This window comes from Palaemon carinicauda, chromosome 5 (assembly GCF_036898095.1).
Source record: "Palaemon carinicauda isolate YSFRI2023 chromosome 5, ASM3689809v2, whole genome shotgun sequence".
Taxonomy (NCBI): domain Eukaryota; kingdom Metazoa; phylum Arthropoda; class Malacostraca; order Decapoda; family Palaemonidae; genus Palaemon; species Palaemon carinicauda.
Window position 1 is genome coordinate 114,020,536 of NC_090729.1, and position 21,294 is coordinate 114,041,829.

Here is a 21,294-nt window from a genome sequence, read left to right on the forward strand (position 1 = left end):
TGTAGGTTAGGTTAGGGGGGAAGGTTTCTGTTAGTTGAAGTCCATTTTTGATCCCCATACCACGGGACGAAGTCTACGCTGATATACAAGGGTTCCAAATGTAATTTTTGAATAAAACGGGAGTTTTTCTATTGGTATTATTTTACTGTATTTCAGGGCATTGAATTTTATACCTTGAGATACTAAAGATGGTCTTTTATTTGCTCTATCATTTAAACCAACATAATTCAATATATTGCTACTAAAACATTAGTTTGAACCCCACTATGAGTAAGCACAGAGGTTTCTAGGTTAGGTTAGGTTTTCTACATCATGTTTACAAATAACGGCCAACGGTTAAAGATTTACCTTGCAGTACATTCTTGGTAATTTTGAATTTAATTCATGACCAGGCAGATAATGACTATATGCAATACTAATAACCCTTTGAACTGAAGGTATGTGGCTGGCTGGGGTAAACCACTAGATCCCCAGCATCCTATGTATAACAATTTGAGGGACCCTTCAGTGGGTAATTTGGGTTAAAGGATTGGCAAAACTATAAAAAAAAACTATATCAGACCAGCCTGAATGGTTAGGAATGCATAAATCACACTATAGCCTGTTGAAAAATTGCTCAGTTATTGTTTCATCAGTAAATGCTGTAAAATTTGTTTAATACTCATAAATTTAGCTGGCATTTACAAAGATACTCTTGAAACTATCCTAATATGCCTAGTCCTTTATCTGGCGAAGACACCTGGCACTCTATACTCCTAAACTGACCTAGAGCACGGTGAGTTTCAGAAAACACATGAATTTAGTACTAATCTAATATAACATAATTAAGTATGTTGGGTCCTTAGCATCACCTAACCTGTCTTGAAGTGTCTTTTCCCTTATGCCTTAACTAAGCAAAGGGGCTTGCCACTGTCTCCTTTTAAATATTTCTATGGTTAACATGTTACTACCAAGTTTGGAAAGTACGGCTAGAGGGCTCACATCTATTAGTTTTGAAAAAAATCTAGGTTTGTTTCTTTTATTATTAGTATTAGATAAGGTACAACCATAGTTTGAAAAGAAGGATACTACAAGCTCTGTGGCTCCAACAGGGAAAGTAGCCCAGTGAGAAAAGAAAATAAGGAAATATAAAAACTATGAGAAGAAATAAATAGAAAATATAGAATGTTTTAAGATTAGTACCAATATTGAATTATATCTATCATCTATAAACTATGAAGAGACACTTATGTTAATGCAAATACAACTCTTCATTCTTTACATAGGAGATTATTCAGCACACACACTTAAAATTCTGTTGAAACTCAACAAGGCATTTAGCAAATGATAATGCCCCACCAATCTACATAATGCACAGGAGTCCAGAACAGTAGCTGATCAATTTATAGCATTTGAGCAACAGTAGTTGTTAACATACGACTCACACATATAGCTGTCCCATCCTAGATGATAAAAGACCTTCTCTTGAATGTGTACCTTCACGAGTTCTCTTGAATGTGTACCTTCATGAATGTTTATACCTTCTTTGGATGATTATTGTCATTGAATAACGGTATTTTCAAATACATAGTATACTTCCTTGTGGTTGTACCAACCGTGTGTCACACGATCGTACATAAATTATTTTGTATACTGTATATTATGCTTGTATCTGCGCTCTTCCCTCGCACTAAAAAGAACCAGAATAAACATGTCTGCGTTTTTTCTCTCTAACATTGTCTGTTTCTCAAACATGAAAATTCCTGTTGCCTTGAGGTTTTGTATATAAATGAGAGTGTTCTTTAATAAAGTTACTCAGTTGATTGCATCCGGCCTTTGAGTTATAACCTTCTCTCGGCCGTCACATGGTATATCTTTCAATGTTATCCTCATTCAACTCCTGTTATTGTGCTCTCCATATTGATTTCAGCTGCCATACGTTTGTACTTGAGCATTTGATGCTGTGACATAAAATGCATGATTACTGTATTGTAATAATTTTGCAGGCATTTTACGGGGTATTGGTGGTACAAAAATCAGAAGACATACCATTATTTAATGCTTCGAAACAAACTTTAATGCAGGAAGTAACCTAGTGGTTGGGTGAGTTGCCACCTCGCATTAAAGTCTTAATGGGTAGTCTTCCAGCTCTGCCGAAATCCCTATTAATCCCTATTAAATAGCTAAAGGTTTGTATGTTAGAAAAAATACAAACTACTTTTAAATTTATCATGTTAATGTCTTAGATTTAGTATAGTATTGTATATGGTATTTAAAATGTGAAAAGAAGGACCCCTTTAGGAGGTCCTCTCAATCTTCTAATGACCATTTTGCTTGATACAATTGGTCACTGGATGATTTAACTGTCTATCTATCATGGCATAACTGTTATTAAAAGCAATTGGTTTGTGTCTAGAAAGCATGATATTTATTTTTAAACAGTAATTGCTTTTATGTACTTTTATGCAAGAAAGATATACTAACTGCAGTACTGTAATACTGTACCAAATAAGAAGAAAACCTCTTGAATACAGTTTGATATTGAGCTCTTTGAATACTGTTATGCTAAATTGTACTTACTAATGTGTTGATTTTATTATTTCATTTTAGGGTGATTTGCTGACTTTTCCGTACTCAGAATGAGAGCTGTAATTTTAGCTGCTGGGTACGGCACTAGGTATGTGGACATGGAAGTTTTAATGATACAGTATAGTAGTCAGGCATATATGGCCTATTGTAATTAACCAAAACTGTAATATATAAACAGACTTGTTGGTTTTTGCAGAGAATGAAAATACAGTTAACTCTAAATTGATGAATACTTCTGTGGAAAATCACTGATGGTACTAAATGAAGATGAACTAGCCCTTTGGAGATGGGTTCTCTGTTTCAAGTCCATCAACTGCATTTTCTCTTCTACTAGAATCATAATGATCACGAAGTTCTGATATAAGCATGCAAGTTTTTCTCTCTTACATGACCATTTATTGATTACATTTATTCTATTAATCTATTTGTTTAATTTTTATGTGGATGTCTGTAGATAATATCATTTGGTATTTTTCATGATGTAGACTCTCACTTTTCCTTCATTCTTGGGTAGCAAGAGCTGAACCAAATGTTGGTTTAGGAGAGGTGTCATGAAGACTTCCATGCTTGTGCACAGTAGTAGACAAGCTTGAAGGACTTGTTTTGCGACCACAAACAGTTGCATTTTGAATGCACATGATTCCAAAGAACAGATTTTTTATGTTGGACTTCAAAAGAGGAATGGCAGACGTAAAAGAAAATGTAGAGCGGTCATCCCTTCCTGAGAATTGTAGGTATATGGGAGGTCACGCATGCACTTGTGAATTTCTCGGTCAATCCCTCTCCAGAAATTCTGTTTATGCAGGTGTAACAAAGATGGTTGCATGGAGTCTTATGACACTTCTTGATGGAAGAAGAATGAAGGAGTTGAAGGAAGAGGATGAGGCTCTTCATGACAAAGAGGAAAAAGGGAAAGAGGAACATTTTCTCTTCTTTAATGTGCTCCTACTAAGCTTCTTACTTTTAACTTCTAACCACACCAGACAACAAAGTCAAGGTGTGTGTTTAAAGAGGTCTGCAAGTATAAACAAAGGTCAATAGCAATAACTCCAACTGCAGGAAAAACATGAGATCCCTTACACTAAACTAAATGATCCAGGAAGGTATCAAATAATGGGTCCTTAACAATGCCTAAGGAAGGCCACATGGTCTTCAGATAACTTATAGACTCCAACGTAGACCCCGGAATTACCAATAGCATGCTAGCTGAGCATCCATCCAGCCACAAATAGAGAGTGCATACTCAGGCCATTTCTCATCCTTCATATCCCTGATTCCACAAGGGAAACACCTACACAAGTGGTCTGTTTAAAATCCATATTGTTAGGAATTGAGCTTTGGGAGCCAAAACAAGTTCCTTTAGTTAATGATGTTCACCGATGATGAATATTAATTGGTATTTTGTTTCTAAACCTGGACTGACATAAAAGATATTGATAACATGTTGGGTGTGTATTGAGGAAACAGAGATTGTTTTGATAATTTTCTAGCTAAACGTTATGTAGTAAAGAAAAGTTACAGTAACTTCTCATCACTCTACTACTTGTAGGCTAATTTATTAAATCCATTTACAGGTTAGAGCGTGATTTAAAAGAAGACACTACAGACTGTTATAGTCATCTCAAGGGAGTTCCTAAACCTTTGTTACCCATTGGACGAAAGCCCCTCATAAGTCATTGGATTGAGATCTTTGAGGGCATTCCAGAGATAACGAGTATAATTGTAGTTGTCAACAGCCTTCACAAAAATAGGTATGTTTTAATCAACTTAGCACTAGTATTATAAATCTTAATAATGTTTGCATATCATTGAGTGTGACACTTTCTGTAATAGGTTGATCATGTCATACCAGGGTTATAGCTAATAAAGGTAATGTCCATCTTTTAAAACCTTGCTGAAATTTACAGCCTTTATTTTAGAATGACTCAAATAAAACCTGGGTGCTCCAATATATTTAAGTTGAACAAACCTTTTTGGTCAGCCTTATGAGAGTGGAGTATTTTAAGTCGGTGCTTTGGTTAAACTAGTGTATTGTACAGTACTTATTAATTTATTTTTTTCAATATTAAACTTACCCGATGATCATATAGCTGTCAGCTCTGCTGCCCGATAGAAAAACCTACGGGCGGAATACGCCAGCGATCGCTATACAGGTGGGGGTGTACATCAACAGCGCCATCTGTCGAGTAGGTACTCAAGTACTCTATGTCAACACAGAACCAATTTTCTCTCTGTCGTGTCACCGGCAAGACCTACTGAATACGCTCTTGTTTTCTGGATTGATTTTCACGTTATTTGGTGAAGTATTCATTTCTGGTTATTAGCTATCGCTGTGTAGAAGTTATCTTCAATACTTCCTTGCATTCTTTTTTGGATTTTGGATTATTTGTTGACGACTTGGATAGATTTTGAATTCCCCCCTTTGACTAATTCAAGATGTCTGACCCTTCTCAAGTCCCCAAGTACAGGAAATGTAGCGCTAGGGACTGTTCAAGGCGTCTTCCGAAGGCCTCTATCGATCCGCACACCGTTTGTTCCAATTGTAGGGGTAAAGCCTGTCAATTGGAAGATCGATGTGAGGAATGCGCTGGGCTTTCGGAATTCGGGTTTCAAGAATTCCTGAAATATGCACGTAGGCTAGAGAAGGATAGGATCAGGAGGAGTTCGTCTCGCTCAATTGATTTTTCCTCTCCCCATGCCCCTCAACCTATTCCTTCCCCTGTAGTGGTTGCACCCGACCCCCCTGCTAGCTCTCATCAACCTTCAATGGCAGATATGATGCGTGCCATTCAGGCTCTAGGTGAGAGAGTCGAGTCATTGGCGAATGACCGCAATCAACTCATGGCTGACGTCAGAGAGTTGAAAGGTAAAAGTGCAGTGGGAAGTGAAGTGAGTGTCAGTGCAGTGAAAAGTGTCAGTGTTACGCATGAGGGTGCGTCTGTTCGTGCCTGTCGTCCTCCCAGTCCGGGACCTCTTGCAAGCTCCCAAGCCCAGGGGAGAAGCAATGTCGTACGACCAAAGGGTTCGACAGGCTTTAATCAGCGTACAGACGTACCCTCCGTGGTTTCGGACGTATCTTACCCAGATCGTCCCACCCACAAGAAGACGAGTGAGCCCATTCATTCCTCGTCTGCGGAAGAGGTTTCTCGACAGAAACGATGGACCAAGGTCTCACGGCCTCTTAAACGTAAGGTCCCTTCCGAGCTAGTCCAACGGCCCAGGTGTAGCCACTGGGTCAGTTCGGACTCGCTGCAGTCCTCCGACGACTGCACACCTCCTAAGAGAGGCAAAGTGGTACCGCAACAGGCAGTAACTCCGTCTGTTGCCGCACCCGCTGTTTTAGACCCTCAGTCACAACGGACAGTAACTCCGTCTGTTGCCGCTTTTGTAGACCCTAAGTGGTCTTTACTGCAGTCTATGCAGACTCAGTTAGCTGCGGTTATGCAGGAGTTTCGTGCGGAGAAGGTTGACGCTGCACCCGTTAGCCTACAACCTGCCACGGTTGTGCGCCCAGCAGACGCTGAGGCTGCCTGCTCCCACACTCCGGCTGCGGAGAAGGTTGACGCTGCACCCGTTAGCCTACAACCTGCCACGGTTGTGCGCCCAGCAGACGCTGAGGCTGCCTGCTCCCACACTCCGGCTGTGAGAGCTCCTCCTCCCATGCGCAGTCGACCCTGCCAGACGCATGCTGACGTTCACAGACGCACGGAACCCTCCGTTGCCGTGCGTGAGCTACCACAACAACAGGAGGGTGGAGTTAGGCTGCCGTGTTTTGACGCGGTGCGTCAGCCTCCGCAACCCACGGTGGTCTCCGCTATCCTTCCACAATCGGGAGTAGACGCTTTGCGCACCCACTCAGCTTTGGTTGTTGCCAGTTCTCAGACTGACCAACAGTGGCATGATGTTGGGTCCAGTGCAGCCACGCATGCACCCGTGCTGCCGGACTCAGCCGTCCAGCCCACTCCGTTGCCTCTTCCTCCTCAACATTCAGACGATGGTATCTCTGATGATGACGAAGCTGCACATCTTGACGACCAACACTCGGACATCGAAGAACCCAAGACCACGCCTCCCTCCTTAGACTTTAGGAAAGTGCTTGCGCTGTTTAAGGATTTATATCCGGACCAGTTTGTGTCTGCAGCACCACGCTCGCCTCCCTCTGAGTTCGCTTTAGGCATGCAGTCAGCAGCTCCTGCCTTTACGAAGCTCGTACTCGCTCGCTCGTCCAAGAGAGCTTTAAGGGTACTGGGAGAGTGGTTGCAGTCCAAGAAGCAACTTGGGAAGACATCCTTCATGTTTACCCCGGTCAAGCTTGCTTCCAGATCTAGCGTCTGGTATGCCACGGGAGAAGTTCTCGGCTTGGGAGTTCCTGCCTCTGCCCAGGGCGACTTCTCAAGTCTGGTAGACTCTCCCCGCAGGCTGGCTATGAGACGCTCCAAGATTTGCTGGACTCCTTCGGATATGGACCATCTTATGAAGGGAGTTTTCCGCGCATTCGAAGTCTTTAACTTCTTGGACTGGTGTTTGGGAGCGTTGAGCAGGAAGACCTCCCCTTCTGATAAGGAAACTTCCATGCTCATCATGTCCTGCATGGACAAAGCCATTCGGGATGGTTCTAGTGAGCTTGCGGCTTCTTTCGTGTCTGGGGTCCTCAAGAAGCGAGATCACCTTTGCTCCTTCTTGTCAGCTGGAGTCACCCCATGTCAAAAGTCGGAGCTTATGTTTGCTCCACTCTCGAAGTGTCTCTTCCCTGAAGAGTTGATCAAGGAGATTGCTGCCTCCTTGATCCAGAAAGACACCCATGACCTGGTGGCGTCATCCGCACGCAAAGTCACCCCTTTGCCCTCCGTACCTAGACCCAGGATGGACACTCCAGCGTCAAGGTTCATTCCGCCCTTTCGTGGCAGAGCCTCCAGCAGAGGAGGTGCTCGTGCCGGAAGTCAACGTGGGAGCAAGAAGAAGGGTTCCAAGTCCTCTAGAGGCAGAGTCTGACTGCCACCTTCTTCAGACAGCAGTGGGAGCCAGGCTCAAGAACTACTGGCAGGCCTGGGAGAACAGGGGCGCAGATGTACAGTCTGTGAAGTTACTCAGGGAGGGGTACAAGATTCCATTCTTGCGCAAGCCCCCTCTAGCAACGACTCCCATCAACCTCTCTCCCAGGTACAGAGAGGAGGACAAGAGGCTAGCTTTACAGCAAGAGGTGTCTCTCTTACTACAAAAGGGAGCGGTAGTCATAGTCCGGGACCATCAATCCCCGGGCTTCTACAACCGCCTCTTCTTAGTGCCGAAGAAGACAGGAGGGTGGAGACCGGTGCTAGACGTCAGTTCTCTGAATGTCTTTGTCACAAAGCAGACGTTCACCATGGAGACGACAAAGTCGGTTCTAGCATCGGTCAGGAAGGAAGACTGGATGGTCTCGTTAGACCTAAAGGACGCTTACTTTCATGTCCCCATCCACCCAGATTCCCAACCTTTTCTAAGGTTCGTTTTCGGGAAGGTTGTATACCAGTTCCAAGCCCTGTGCTTTGGCCTAAGCACGGCACCTCTAGTTTTTACCAAACTGATGAGGAATATTGCCAAATTCCTGCATTTAGCAAACATCAGAGCCTCCCTCTATTTGGACGACTGGCTTTTAAGAGCTGCGTCAAGTCGTCGCTGTCTGGAGAATCTACAGTGGACTCCCATCCCAAACTATAGTATACCTAGGAATGGAGATTCAGAGTCAAGCTTTTCGGGCTTTTCCGTCGGCCCCCAGAATCAGTCAAGCCCAAGAATGCATCCAGTCCATGCTGAAGAAGGACCGATGTTCAGTCAGACAGTGGATGAGTCTGATAGGGACGCTTTCATCACTGGACCAGTTCATCGCGTTAGGGAGACTCCACCTTCGCCCCCTTCAATTTCACTTAACTGCTCACTGGAGAAAGGACAAGACGCTAGAAGCGGTCTCGGTTCCTATTTCCGAGAAGATAAAGTCGTCACTGACTTGGTGGAAGAACAACATTCTCCTCAGGGAGGGTCTGCCACTGGCTGTTCAGACCCCCGACCACCTTCTCTTCTCGGACGCATCGGACACGGGCTGGGGTGCGACGTTGGACGGTCGGGAATGCTCGGGCACGTGGAATGCGGTTCAAAGCAAGTTACACATCAACTGCAAGGAGCTACTGGCAGTTCATCTGGCCTTGAGAAGCTTCAAGTCCCTCCTTCTAGGCAAGGTGGTGGAGGTGAACTCCGACAACACCACAGCCCTGGCGTACATCTCCAAGCAAGGAGGGACTCATTCGATGAAGTTGTACGAGATCGCAAGGGACCTCCTCACCTGGTCAAGAGATCGAACCATATCCCTAGTAACGAGGTTCATTCAAGGCGACATGAATGTCATGGCAGACCGCCTCAGCCGGAAGGGTCAAATCATCCCAACAGAGTGGACCCTTCACAAGAATGTATGCAACAAACTATGGGCATTGTGGGGCCAACCCACCATAGATCTGTTCGCAACCTCGATGACCAAGAGGCTCCCAAATTATTGTTCACCGATTCCGGACCCAGCAGCAGTTCACATAGATGCCTTTCTTCTGGATTGGTCCCATCTAGACCTTTATGCGTTCCCCCCGTTCAAGATTGTCAACAGAGTACTGCAGAAGTTCGCCTCTCACGAAGGGACAAGGTTGACGTTGGTTGCTCCCCTCTGGCCCGCGAGAGAATGGTTCACCGAGGTACTGCAATGGCTAGTAGACGTTCCCAGAACACTTCCTCTAAGAGTGGACCTTCTGCGTCAGCCGCATGTAAAGAAGGTACACCCAAGCCTCCACGCTCTTCGTCTGACTGCCTTCAGACTATCGAAAGACTCTCAAGAGCTAGAGGCTTTTCGAAGGAGGCAGCCAGAGCGATTGCTAGAGCTAGGAGGACATCCACTCTCAAAGTCTACCAGTCGAAGTGGGAAGTCTTCCGAAGTTGGTGCCAGTCCAAATCAGTATCCTCAACCAGTACCTCTGTAACTCAGATAGCTGACTTCCTTTTATACCTAAGGAAGGAAAGATCCCTTTCAGCTCCCACAATCAAGGGTTACAGAAGCATGTTGGCAGCAGTCTTCCGTCACAGAGGCTTAGATCTTTCCAACAACAAAGATCTACAGGACCTCCTTAAGTCTTTTGAGACCTCGAAGGAGCGTCGGTTGGCCACACCAGGTTGGAACTTAGACGTGGTACTAAGATTCCTTATGTCAGCAAGGTTCGAGCCACTTCAATCAGCCTCTTTTAAAGATCTCACTTTGAAAACTCTTTTCCTCGTCTGCTTAGCAACAGCTAAAAGAGTCAGTGAGATACACGCCTTCAGCAGGAACATTGGATTTACATCTGAAACGGCTACATGTTCCTTACAGCTTGGTTTTTTAGCCAAAAACGAACTTCCTTCTCGTCCTTGGCCCAAATCGTTCGATATTCCAAGCCTTGCTAATTTGGTTGGAAATGAACAAGAAAGAGTACTATGCCCGGTAAGAGCTCTTAAGTACTATTTGAAACGGACTAAGCCATTACGTGGACAATCAGAAGCTTTATGGTGCGCCATTAAGAAACCTTCTTTACCAATGTCGAAGAATGCAGTTTCTTATTATATCAGACTTTTAATTCGAGAAGCTCATTCCCATCTGAATGAGGAGGACCATACTTTGCTGAAGGTAAGGACACATGAAGTTAGAGCTGTCGCAACTTCAGTGGCCTTCAAACAAAACAGATCTCTGCAGAGTGTAATGGATGCAACCTATTGGAGAAGCAAGTCAGTGTTCGCATCATTTTACCTTAAAGATGTCCAGTCTCTTTACGAGAACTGCTACACCCTGGGACCATTCGTAGCAGCGAGTGCAGTAGTGGGTGAGGGCTCAGCCACTACATTCCCATAATCCCATAACCTTTTTTAATCTTTCTCTTGAAATGCTTTTTATTGTTGTTTTTTGGGTTGTCCGGAAGGCTAAGAAGCCTTTCGCATCCTGGTTGATTTGGCGGGTGGTCAAATTCTTTCTTGAGAAGCGCCTAGATTAGAGGTTGTGATGAGGTCCTTTAGTATGGGTTGCAGCCCTTCATACTTCAGCTCCTAGGAGTCGCTCAGCATCCTGTGAGGATCGCGAGGCTCAGTAAGGAAGACGTACTTAAAAAGGCAGAGTAATTGTTCAAGTCGACTTCCTTACCAGGTACTTATTAATTTTATGTTTGTTATTTTGAATAACTGCTAAAATGAAATACGGAATACTTAGCTCTTAATGTTAACATATATGCTGGTCTCTACCCACCCCCCTGGGTGTGAATCAGCTATATGATCATCGGGTAAGTTTAATATTGAAAAATGTTATTTTCATTAGTAAAATAAATTTTTGAATATACTTACCCGATGATCATAAATTAAAGGACCCACCCTTCCTCCCCAATAGAGACCCAGTGGACCGAGGAGAAAATTGGTTCTGTGTTGACATAGAGTACTTGAGTACCTACTCGACAGATGGCGCTGTTGATGTACACCCCCACCTGTATAGCGATCGCTGGCGTATTCCGCCCGTAGGTTTTTCTGTCGGGCAGCAGAGCTGACAGCTATATGATCACCGGGTAAGTATATTCAAAAATTTATTTTACTAATGAAAATAACATTTTGTCCATTTTTATTTATTGCTTATATCATATGACTTTTTGCTTGGCATTATAAGGTCATGAAAAATGTATAATAGGTTAACATATTTCTACATGGCGAGCATTGACAAAAAACCCACGCGAGTTATGCATTGTCAGGGTAAGCTTTGTTTACTTGGCATCACCAAGTCTTTGTCTTTGCCAGAATGGTCTGGAGGTCAGTGAACTTTGTTCATCAAGGGGAATTATAGGAGTTAACCTGATGATAGTACAGTACAGTACTTCTGTTAATGATGAATCATCAGTGTTGGTCTCTATAGCTGTAGCATCTTTGCTGTTATCAATAAAGGTTCTATCATACCAATATTACCCAGTGCCACATCTGCTCCTGCTCTTGTATAGGGTTACTAGGGTCATATACTCTATACTTGATATTTTTTTTTTTACCTCTGTTGGGATACTAAGCAGGGCCAATCCAGTTATTGTTTATGCTTAGAAAGTTTATAAGAACGATTACCCAGAGTTCTTATAAGTTTCTCTTTGAAAACACCTTTAAATTTTATAGAAAAGGCTGTGCTACCCCTCCTCCTCTCTCTATCAAAATGATAGGAGCTAAAACTAGCTTCAAGAAGATATTTGCTGATGCCAGATTGAATCTGTGTGTTACAGTGGAGACAGAGATCCTAAATGTTGCACCATAGAATTTTTGAAGTGTCTTACTTTTCCAGAATCCCCTTCTTCAAGGCATGAGTAGCACAATACTTTAGCAAGCACAATGAGGACTGTGTTAAGCTTCAAAAAAGGGTTAGGTTCATATGAGATCTCATGGAAAGATCAAGGAAATCTGCTACTTTTTTTTTTCTTTTAGCTTTGAGGGACAATGTTAATCTTGGATAGGTAGGCCCTTTCTTTGTTGGTTCTTAGGACATGGAAACCAGGTACTCATAGTATCTTGTTAGCCTAATACATTATTATTATTATTATTATTATTATTATTATTATTATTATTATTATTATTATTATTATTATTATTATTATTATTATTACTTACTTACTTACTAAGCTACAACCCTATTCGGAAAAGTAGGATGCTATAAGCCCAGGGGCTCCAACAGGGAAGATAGCCCAGTGGGGAAAGGAAATAAGGAAAAAATACAATATTTTAAGAAGAGTAACATTGAAATAGATATCTCCAATATAAACTATAAAAACTTTAACAAAACAAGAGGAGGAGAAATAAGATAGAATAGTGTGCCCGAGTGTACCCTCAGGCAAGAAAACTCTAACCCAAGACAGTAGAAGAGCATGGTACATGATTTGTATATGATATATTAGAAGAGCGAGAAATGGTTAAATCTAATTTAATGAATTTTATAAATCTGGATCAAGTTTCAAATTTAAATTTTGCCTCTTCCAGATATATTTAATCACCGTTGACAGCTCTGCAATCACAAATTCACAACTCTACCTCAACATTTCACTTGCTTTCCCATTAACTTGTCCTCTTTCTGTCCTTCAATCTCTCAGTTGCTCACTTTGCATCCTTAGCAAATACTTTCATAATATTTTTCAAATTTACATTTGAATATTTCCTCTTTTGCATCATTCAGATTTTTCTTCCTATTCTGCAACTCTCTTTAAATAATCCATCAATACAGGACTTGCTTCCTCTTCAGAGAACATCTGTACATTTACATACTATTTTATTCCAAGATCCCTTAGATAATAAAAACTTTCTCTTCATATAAAATAACACTGAAAGTTTTTGAAAAGATTTATAGTTAAATCTCCAGTGTATCCTACATTTTCTTACTCACTTTCTCTTTGCTATGCTAGAGCAGGATTACAGAAAGTCTCAACTTATATACTTGGTAGGTTCCAAGAGTGTTTGTAAGAAGAATTGTTTGTAAATTTTGGCCTAGGGCAGGCTTCAGCTAACTTACGCGCCTATGGTTTTCAGTTGCAAAGGTTGACAATTAGTCCCATTTCATATTACAAACGTTGTCTTGCGTACCGCATTGAATTATATGATATTGCTTTATTACAGCATTTCATTTGGGGTTGCTGTGGCCTGATTGGTAACGTCTCTGCCTGGTGTTTGCCAGTCGGGGGTTCGAGTCCCGCTCAGACTCGTTAGTGCCATTAGTGTCTGCAACCTTACCATCCTTGTGAGCTAAGGTTGAGGGGTTTGGGGGAGCCTTTAGGTCTATCTGCTGAGTCATCAGCAGCCACTGCCTGGCCCTCTCTGGTCCTAGCTTGGGTGGAGAGGAGGCTTGGGCGCTGATCATATAATATATGGTCGGTCTCTAGGGCATTGTCCTGATTGCTAGGGCAATGTCACTGTCCCTTGCCTCTGCCATTCATGAGTGACCTTTAAACCTTTTGATATAATATCAGAGTTATAATTTCGGTTGGATTTGTGTTTGTATCTCCGAAGGTTTCTAAGTCGAATCTTTGTAAGTTGGGACTTTCTGTATCTCTTCTTTCATGTAACTGTACTTCAGGGAATATAATTTTTTTATGACTCGCCCTCTAATACTATCCTACCACCACTCACTGTTTGTATTTATTCTTATATACATTTTTGTACTAGAAAATGTCCTTGGAGATAACAAACCCATTCCTTTGATTTATTTTATTCTCTATAAACACTCCATTTTGATGTTATTAACTGTGATCTATTATTCATTCCTATTTCACTTATATGTTATTGGCTTCTATTTCTTATCAAACTCACATGTTTTAATTACAGAGTCATATTTTGACCTTCTCCAACTGAAACTGACTGCTAATTTTGCTAATTATCCAACTCGATATCAATCGATAAACGGTGCCTCTGGTATTCCTTTTCCTACCATTACATTTGCTCTGGGTGATAGGAGGATAGATGTGAGAGAGGCAAGAGAGTGTGCTAGAAATAGGAATGAATGGCGAGCGATTGTGACGCAGTTCCGGTAGGCCCTGCTGCTTCCTCCGGTGCCTTGGTTGACCGCGGAGGTAGCAGCTGTAGGGGATTTAGCATTAGGAAGCTTCATCTGTGGTGGATAACGGGGGAGGGTGGGCTGTGGCACCCTAGCAGTACCAGCTGAACTCGGTTGAGTCCCTTGTCAGGCTGGGAGGAACGTAGAGAGGAGAGGTCCCCTTTTTTGTCCCATTTGTTTGATGTCGGCTACCCCCCAAAATTGGGGGAAGTGCCTTTTATATTCCATTTTATATTCCTTCTACTTAATTGCTGTCATGTCTTCTCTTATATTGTAGGTTTGACAAATGGGCTGAGAGTTTCGAGAGAAGAATTACAATTGTCGAGGATGGATCACATTGCAATGAAGAGCGATCAGGAGCCATATCATGTATGCAAATAGGTGTTGAGAAATGTACTGAAGATGTCTTATTTGTAGCTGGGTAAGGTAACATGTAACATTTTTGTTTATTTGCAATTTAGCAAGTTTTGAAAATCCAAATTCTCCAGAACTGACATACAGTGAGGAAGTAAAAACCTGTAGTGGAGAAGTATATTTTAAATATTAAACTTAGCCGGTGAATATATAAATAGCTGACGTCTCCGACGGCCCGATAGATTCCAAAAAAACTCGTGAGCGATCGCCATAAAGATTGCGGGTGTGCCCACCAGCGCCGACTATCGGCCAGATACCGCATATACTTCTCAACCACTCCAGTTCTTCTCTGTCGGTGTCACCGACAACATTGGTTCCGCTCGCTCTAGACCTCGAGTTTTCTACCGAATTGGTGAAGTACTTTGTTTTGGGTTTTATTAGCTTTCGCTGTGTTGGTGTGTTCCTTCAATAAAACTCTTGAAACCTTTTTTGATTTTTGTTTTTTGTTGATGAACTTTGCTTTCCTTTGGATTTTCTCTGGCTTTTCATAATGGCTGACCCTTCTCCTGTATATCGCAAATGTGCGAAAGATTGTAACAAACGTCTTCCGAAAGCCTCTATCGACCCTCATACTGTTTGTGCTAATTGCCGGGGTAAATCCTGCCAATTAGGAGATCGGTGTGAGGAGTGTGTGGTTTTATCGGAATTCGAGTGGTTAGAGTATGAAAAGTATACTCGTAAGCTCGAAAGAGATAGGGTGAGGAGAAGCTCATCTAGATCTTTAGAATTTTCCTCCTCCCATGCCCCTGAACCTAATCCTTCCCCCGTAGTGGTAGTTTCTGAACCCCCTATTGGCACTCATGAACCTTCAATGCGCGATATGTTTTTAGCTATTCATGCATTAGGTGAGAAGGTTAAAACCTTAGCCTCAGACAGGAACCAGCTTATGTCCGATGTTAAGTTGTTAAAGAGTCGAAGTGGTAAAGTAGAAAATCAAAGTGGTAAAGTGGAAAGTGCGCAAAATGTGTTTAGTGTTGCGACCGAGGGTTTGTCTGTTCGTGCTTGTCGCTCCCCTAGTCCGAGACCTCTTTCAGGCTCCCCTGCACCAGGGAGAAGGAATGTCGTAGGACTTAAGGGAGCGAGAGGTGTAAACCGACGTAAAGACGTTCCCTCTATGGTATCAGACGTTTCTCATCAAGAACGTCCTTACCATAAGACGGGGGAGACTAAGTTCTCCTCATCTTCCGACGACTTGCCGCATAAGAAACCTTGGCGTAAGGTTTCTAGACCCTTAAAGCGCAAGTCAGTCCCTTCAGGACAGGTCCAGCGTCCTGGCTGTGGCCATTGGGGCAGCTCTGACCACTTTCAGTCATCGGATGGCTGTTCGCCTGTTAAGCGAAAGCGTGACACAGAGTCCGAGGGTCTCGTTAGGTGCGATGATTTGCATGCACAGACGTTGCCGACGTCACGGCCCGTTCCGACTCCCGTTGACCCGAAGTGGATTGTCCTGCAGGACTTGCAGTCTAAATTTTCATCTTTAATGGAGGTTTACGAGCATGAGCAGGTTCGTAAAGATCCTTTGCTTGCGGTTTGCCAGTCCGACAAGCGTGACTCTGGCCTTCAGCCGCCTAAACGAGTGTTTTCTCGTCCTTATGATGTTAGCGCTAACGTTTCCAGTGCTGTTAACGCGGTTCTGATCGTGTTCCTCGTCATTCACGTCAGTCACGTGACGTGGAACCCCTTTTGCCGCAGTCTCAAGGTGACGTTCAGCAGCTGTCGCCGCAGCCCCATACTGACGTTCGTCGGCCGACTCCGTTGCCTCGACGTGACGTTGAACGTCTGTCACCGCAGTCGGGTGTTGTTTTTCCTGCTCAGACCCTGCAGTCAATGCAGTCCCGACGTGATGTCGAACGGCAATCTACTCAGGCTGTTGTTGTTTGTCAGTCACAAGACTTTCAGTCTTTGCAGCCTCGGCGTGACGTCGTTACCTCAGCTGTTGCTGCGGCTTCGTCGCATGTTGACATAGCCTGTCAAGCGTTGCCTCCTCGGCATGTCTCTCCGTATCGCGAGACTCGGCAGTTGTCGGATGAAGTTCCGTCGGATGAGGAAGTCGTTGATCTCCTTCCAACTGATGTTCCTTTGGGGACTCTTTCGGATGGAGAGGAGCCTAAGGTTGCTCAGCCCTCTCTTGATTTTAAGAAGATCATGCTTATTTTTAAGGACCTCTTTCCTGATCATTTTGTGTCTGCTGCTCCTCGTTCGCCCCCATCGGAGTTCACGCTGGGCCTAGCGTCTTCGACTCCGTCGTTCACAAAGTTAGTGCTCTCTCGCTCTTCTAAGAGAGCTTTGCGTTTATTGGGCGACCGGTTAATGACCAGGAGGAATTTGGGGAAGTCAGCTTTTGCTTTTCCCCCTTTCAAACTGGCTTCTCGTGCGAGCGTCTGGTATGACACGGGAGAAGTTCTCGGCTTGGGAGTGCCTGCCTCTGCTCAGGGAGACTTCTCAAGCCTCGTAGACTCTCCTCGTCGTCTGGCCATGAGACGCTCGAAGGTTTGCTGGTCCTCTTCAGACCTAGATCATCTCCTCAAAGGAATTTATCGGGCCTTTGAAGTTTTCAACTTTTTGGATTGGTCGCTGGGAGCCTTGAGGGGAAGATCTCGTCAGCAGACCGTGATGTCTCTGTTCAAATTATGTCCTGCATGGACAAGGCTATTAGAGATGGCTCTAATGAACTCGCTGCTACTTTTACAGCAGGAGTGCTTAAGAAGAGAGAGACTCTTTGTTCTTTCCTGTCTGCAGGTGTCACTCCTTGTCAAAGGTCAGAACTACTCTTTGCGCCATTGTCTTCTGCCCTGTTCCCTCAGCAGCTTATTAGAGATATCGTAGCGTCTCTTGTACAGAAGGATACTCATGATTTGATGGCCACGTCTGCTCGTAAAGCTGTACCTTCGTCCTCTTATGTCAACAGACCTAAATTTGATACTCCAGCGACAAGGTTTATCCCGCCCTTTCGTGGCAGAGCTCCCAGTAAGGGAGGCTCTCGTGCCGATAATAAGAGGGGTAAGAAGAGAGGATCTAAGTCCTCCCGTGGCAGAGTCTGACTGCCCACGTCCTCAGACAGCAGTAGGGGCCAGATTGACCAACTTCTGGCAGGCCTGGGAGAAGAGGGGTGCAGACCGGGAGTCTGTTTTGTTGCTAAAGTAGGGTTACAAAATCCCTTTTGTACGGAGACCTCCTCTAGTAAACAATCCGATAGACCTCTCTCCCAGGTATCGAGAGGAGTCGAAGAGACAGTCATTACATCTGCAGGTGTCTCAGTTGTTAGAGAAGGGGGCGGTGGTGAAAGTCTCGGACCTTCAATACCCAGGTTTTTACAACCGTCTCTTCCTAGTTCCAAAGCACACAGGAGGTTGGAGGCCAGTGCTGGATGTCAGTGCTCTCAACGTTTTTGTTGTCAAAACAAAGTTTACGATGGAGACTACCAAATTCGTTCTAGCAGCAGTCAGAGAGGGAGACTGGATGGTCTCTCTCGACTTGCAGGATGCGTACTTCCACATTCCGATACATCTAGACTCTCAACCTTATCTAAGGTTTGTATACAGGAATGTGGTGTACCAATTCCTAGCACTGTGCTTCAGCTTCAGCCTTGCTCCTCTTGTTTTTACGAGGCTCATGAGAAATGTAGCAAAGTTCCTACATTTGTCGGGGATCAGAGCCTCCGTGTACCTGGACGACTGGTTACTCAGAGCGTCGTCCCGTCATCGCTGTCTGCAGGACCTACAGTGGACTTTGGATCTTGCGAAGGAGTTGGGCCTATTGGTGAACATAGAGAAGTCTTAGCTGACTCCCTCTCAAACGATTCTCTATTTGGGGATGGAGATACACAGTCTAGCTTTTCGGGCTTTTCCGTCTGCCAACAGGATCGAGCAGGCTTTGCTCAAAGTCCGTCTCATGCTAGAGAAAGACCGTTGCTCTTTGAGAAGCTGGATGAGCCTCCTAGGGACGCTTTCATCCCTGGAACAGTTTATCTCTCTAGGGAGACTTCACCTACGCCCTCTCCAGTTCCATTTAGAATCCCATTGAAACAAGGAGAAAACTTTGGAGGCGGTCTCAATTCCGATCTCCGAACCAATCAAGACTTGCCTGGCCTGGTGGGACAGCAATATAAGACTTCGAGAAGGTCTGTCTCTGGCAGTCAAGAACCCAAACCATGTGTTATTTTCAGACGCGTCGGATTTGGGTTTGGGAGCGACTCTGGACAGTCTGGAATGCTCGGGTCTTTGGGCGGCAGACCAGAGGAGCCTTCACATCAACTGCAAGGAGCTGTTGGCAGTCCATTTAGCACTGACGAGTTTCGAGAGTCTGCTTCGAAACAAGGTGGTAGAAGTGAATGCAGACAATACCACGGCCTTGGCTTACATCTCTAAGCAAGGAGGCACTCACTCCCACGCTCTTTTCGTCATCGCAAGGGACCTCCTCATCTGGTCAAAAGATCGAAATATCTCGCTTTTGACGAGGTTCGTCCAAGGGAAGTTGAACGTCTTGGCGGACTGTCTCAGTCAGAGAGGTCAGGTGATCCCTACAGAGTGGACGCTCCACAAGGATGTGTGCAAGAGTCTTTGGATGACTTGGGGTCAACCCACCATCGATCTCTTTGCGACCTCGCTGACCAAAAGGCTCCCGACTTATTGCTCTCCAGTCCCAGATCCAGAGGCGGCCCACATAGATGCCTTTCTGTTGGACTGGTCTCACCTGGACGCGTACGCCTTTCCACCGTTCAAGATCCTCAACAAGGTGTTGCAGAAGTTCGCCTCTCACGAAGGGACCAGGTTGACGTTGGTTGCTCCCCTCTGGCCCGCGAGAGAGTGGTTCACAGAGGTACTTCTATGGCTGGTAGACGTTCCAAGGAGTCTGCCTTTGCGGATGGATCTCTTACGGCAGCCTCATGTAAAGAGACTTCATCAAAGCCTCCCCGCGCTTCGTTTGACTGCCTTCAGACTATCGAAAGACTCTCGAGGATTTTCGAAGGAGCCAGCTAGAGCGATCGCGAGGGCTAGAAGATCCTCTACCATCAAGATCTACCAGTCGAAGTGGGAGGTATTTAGAGATTGGTGCAAGTCCTCCTCTATTTCCTCCTCCAGTACCTCTGTAGCGCAGATTGCGGATTTTCTCCTGTATCTGAGAAACGGTCGCTCCCTCTCTGCATCCACCATTAAAGGCTACAGAAGCATGTTGGCATCTGTTTTCAGACATAGAGGCTTGGATCTTTCGAATAACAAAGATCTCCAAGACCTCCTTAAGTCTTTCGAGACCTCTAAGGAGCGTCGTATTTCAACTCCTACTTGGAACTTAGACGTGGTCCTACAGTTCCTAATGTCAGACAGGTTTGAGCCTTTAAATTCAGCCTCCCTGAAGGCTCTTACCCTCAAGACCCTTTTCTTGGTTAGCTTGGCTTCGGCTAAAAGGGTCAGTGAGATCCATGCTTTTAGTAAGAACATCGGCTTCTCGACAAATAAAGCCATATGTTCTCTTCAACTTGGATTTTTGGCCAAGAACGAAATTCCGTCTCGTCCTTGGCCTAAATCTTTTGAAATACCTAGTCTTTCGGAGATCGTAGGTAATGAAGTTGAAAGACTGCTGTGCCCCGTTAGAGCTCTTAAGTTTTACTTATCTAGAACTAAACCAATACGAGGTTGTTCTGAGGCTTTATGGTGCTCCGTTAAGAAGCCCTCATTGCCCATGTCTAAGAATGCGTTATCTTACTTTGTTAGATTTTTAATCCGGGAAGGCACATTCTCATTTAAGTGAGAAGGATCGTAGTTTGCTTAAGGTCAAGGCTCACGAAGTGAGAGCGATAGCGACTTCGGTGGCATTTAAGCAAAATAGATCCCTTCAAAGTATTATGGACGCGACCTTTTGGAGGAGCTTCATTTTACTTGAAAGACGTCCAGACTCTTTATGAGGACTGCTACACACTGGGTCCATTCGTTGCAGCGATTGCAGTAGTGGGTGAGGGTTCTACCACTACATTCCCTTAATCCCAATATCCTTTTAATCTTCTCTTGAAATGTTTTTACTGTAATCTTGTCTTGGGTTGTACGGAAGACTAGGAAGTCTTTCGCAATCTTTTTGGTTTGGCGGGTGGTCAAATGTTGTTTCTTGAGAGCGCCCAGATTAAGGGTATTGATGAGGTCCTGTTATAGGGGTGTTCGCCCTGGATATAACAGCTCCTGGGAGTCTTTCAGCATCCTAAGAGGATGGCTGGGCTTCGTGAGGAAAGCGGACTAATGAGGCAGAGTGATCATCAGAGTCAGCTTCCTTACCAGGTACCTATACTTAAGTTTGTTTTTATGAAATATTTGTCAAAAACTCTTGAGCATATACGCCTTTATTGTGATAATACTGGTCTCTACCCACCACCATGGGTGTGAATCAGCTATTTATATATTCACCGGCTAAGTTTAATATTTAAAAATGATATTTTCATTATAAAATAAATTTTTGAATATACTTACCTGGTGAATATATAATATTAAAGGCCCTCCCTTCCTCCCCGATAGAGACCCTGCGGACTGAGAAGAACTGGAGTGGTTGAGAAATATATGCGGTATCTGGCCGATAGTCGGCGCTGGTGGGCACACCCGCAACCTTCATGGCGATCGCTCGCGAGTTTTTTGGAATCTATCGGGCCGTCGGAGACGTCAGCTATTTATATATTCACTGGGTAAGTATATTCAAAAATTTATTTTATAATGAAAATATCATTTTTTAGCTGTTGC

General features: G+C 44.1%; 1 protein-coding gene across 3 annotated transcripts in view; it reads left to right on the forward strand.

Annotated features, from left to right (window-relative positions):
* LOC137641411 (UTP--glucose-1-phosphate uridylyltransferase-like) overlaps positions 1–21,294 on the forward strand; it is a 49,807-nt gene that overhangs the window by 408 nt on the left and 28,105 nt on the right. For all 3 annotated transcript variants that reach the window (XM_068373943.1, XM_068373941.1, XM_068373942.1), the window contains exons 2-4: positions 2,590–2,656; positions 4,143–4,319; positions 14,439–14,582. In XM_068373943.1, the coding sequence (XP_068230044.1) occupies positions 2,619–2,656; positions 4,143–4,319; positions 14,439–14,582 (359 nt within the window). In that variant the 5' untranslated portion in view covers positions 2,590–2,618. The remainder of the gene's footprint in view (positions 1–2,589; positions 2,657–4,142; positions 4,320–14,438; positions 14,583–21,294) is intronic.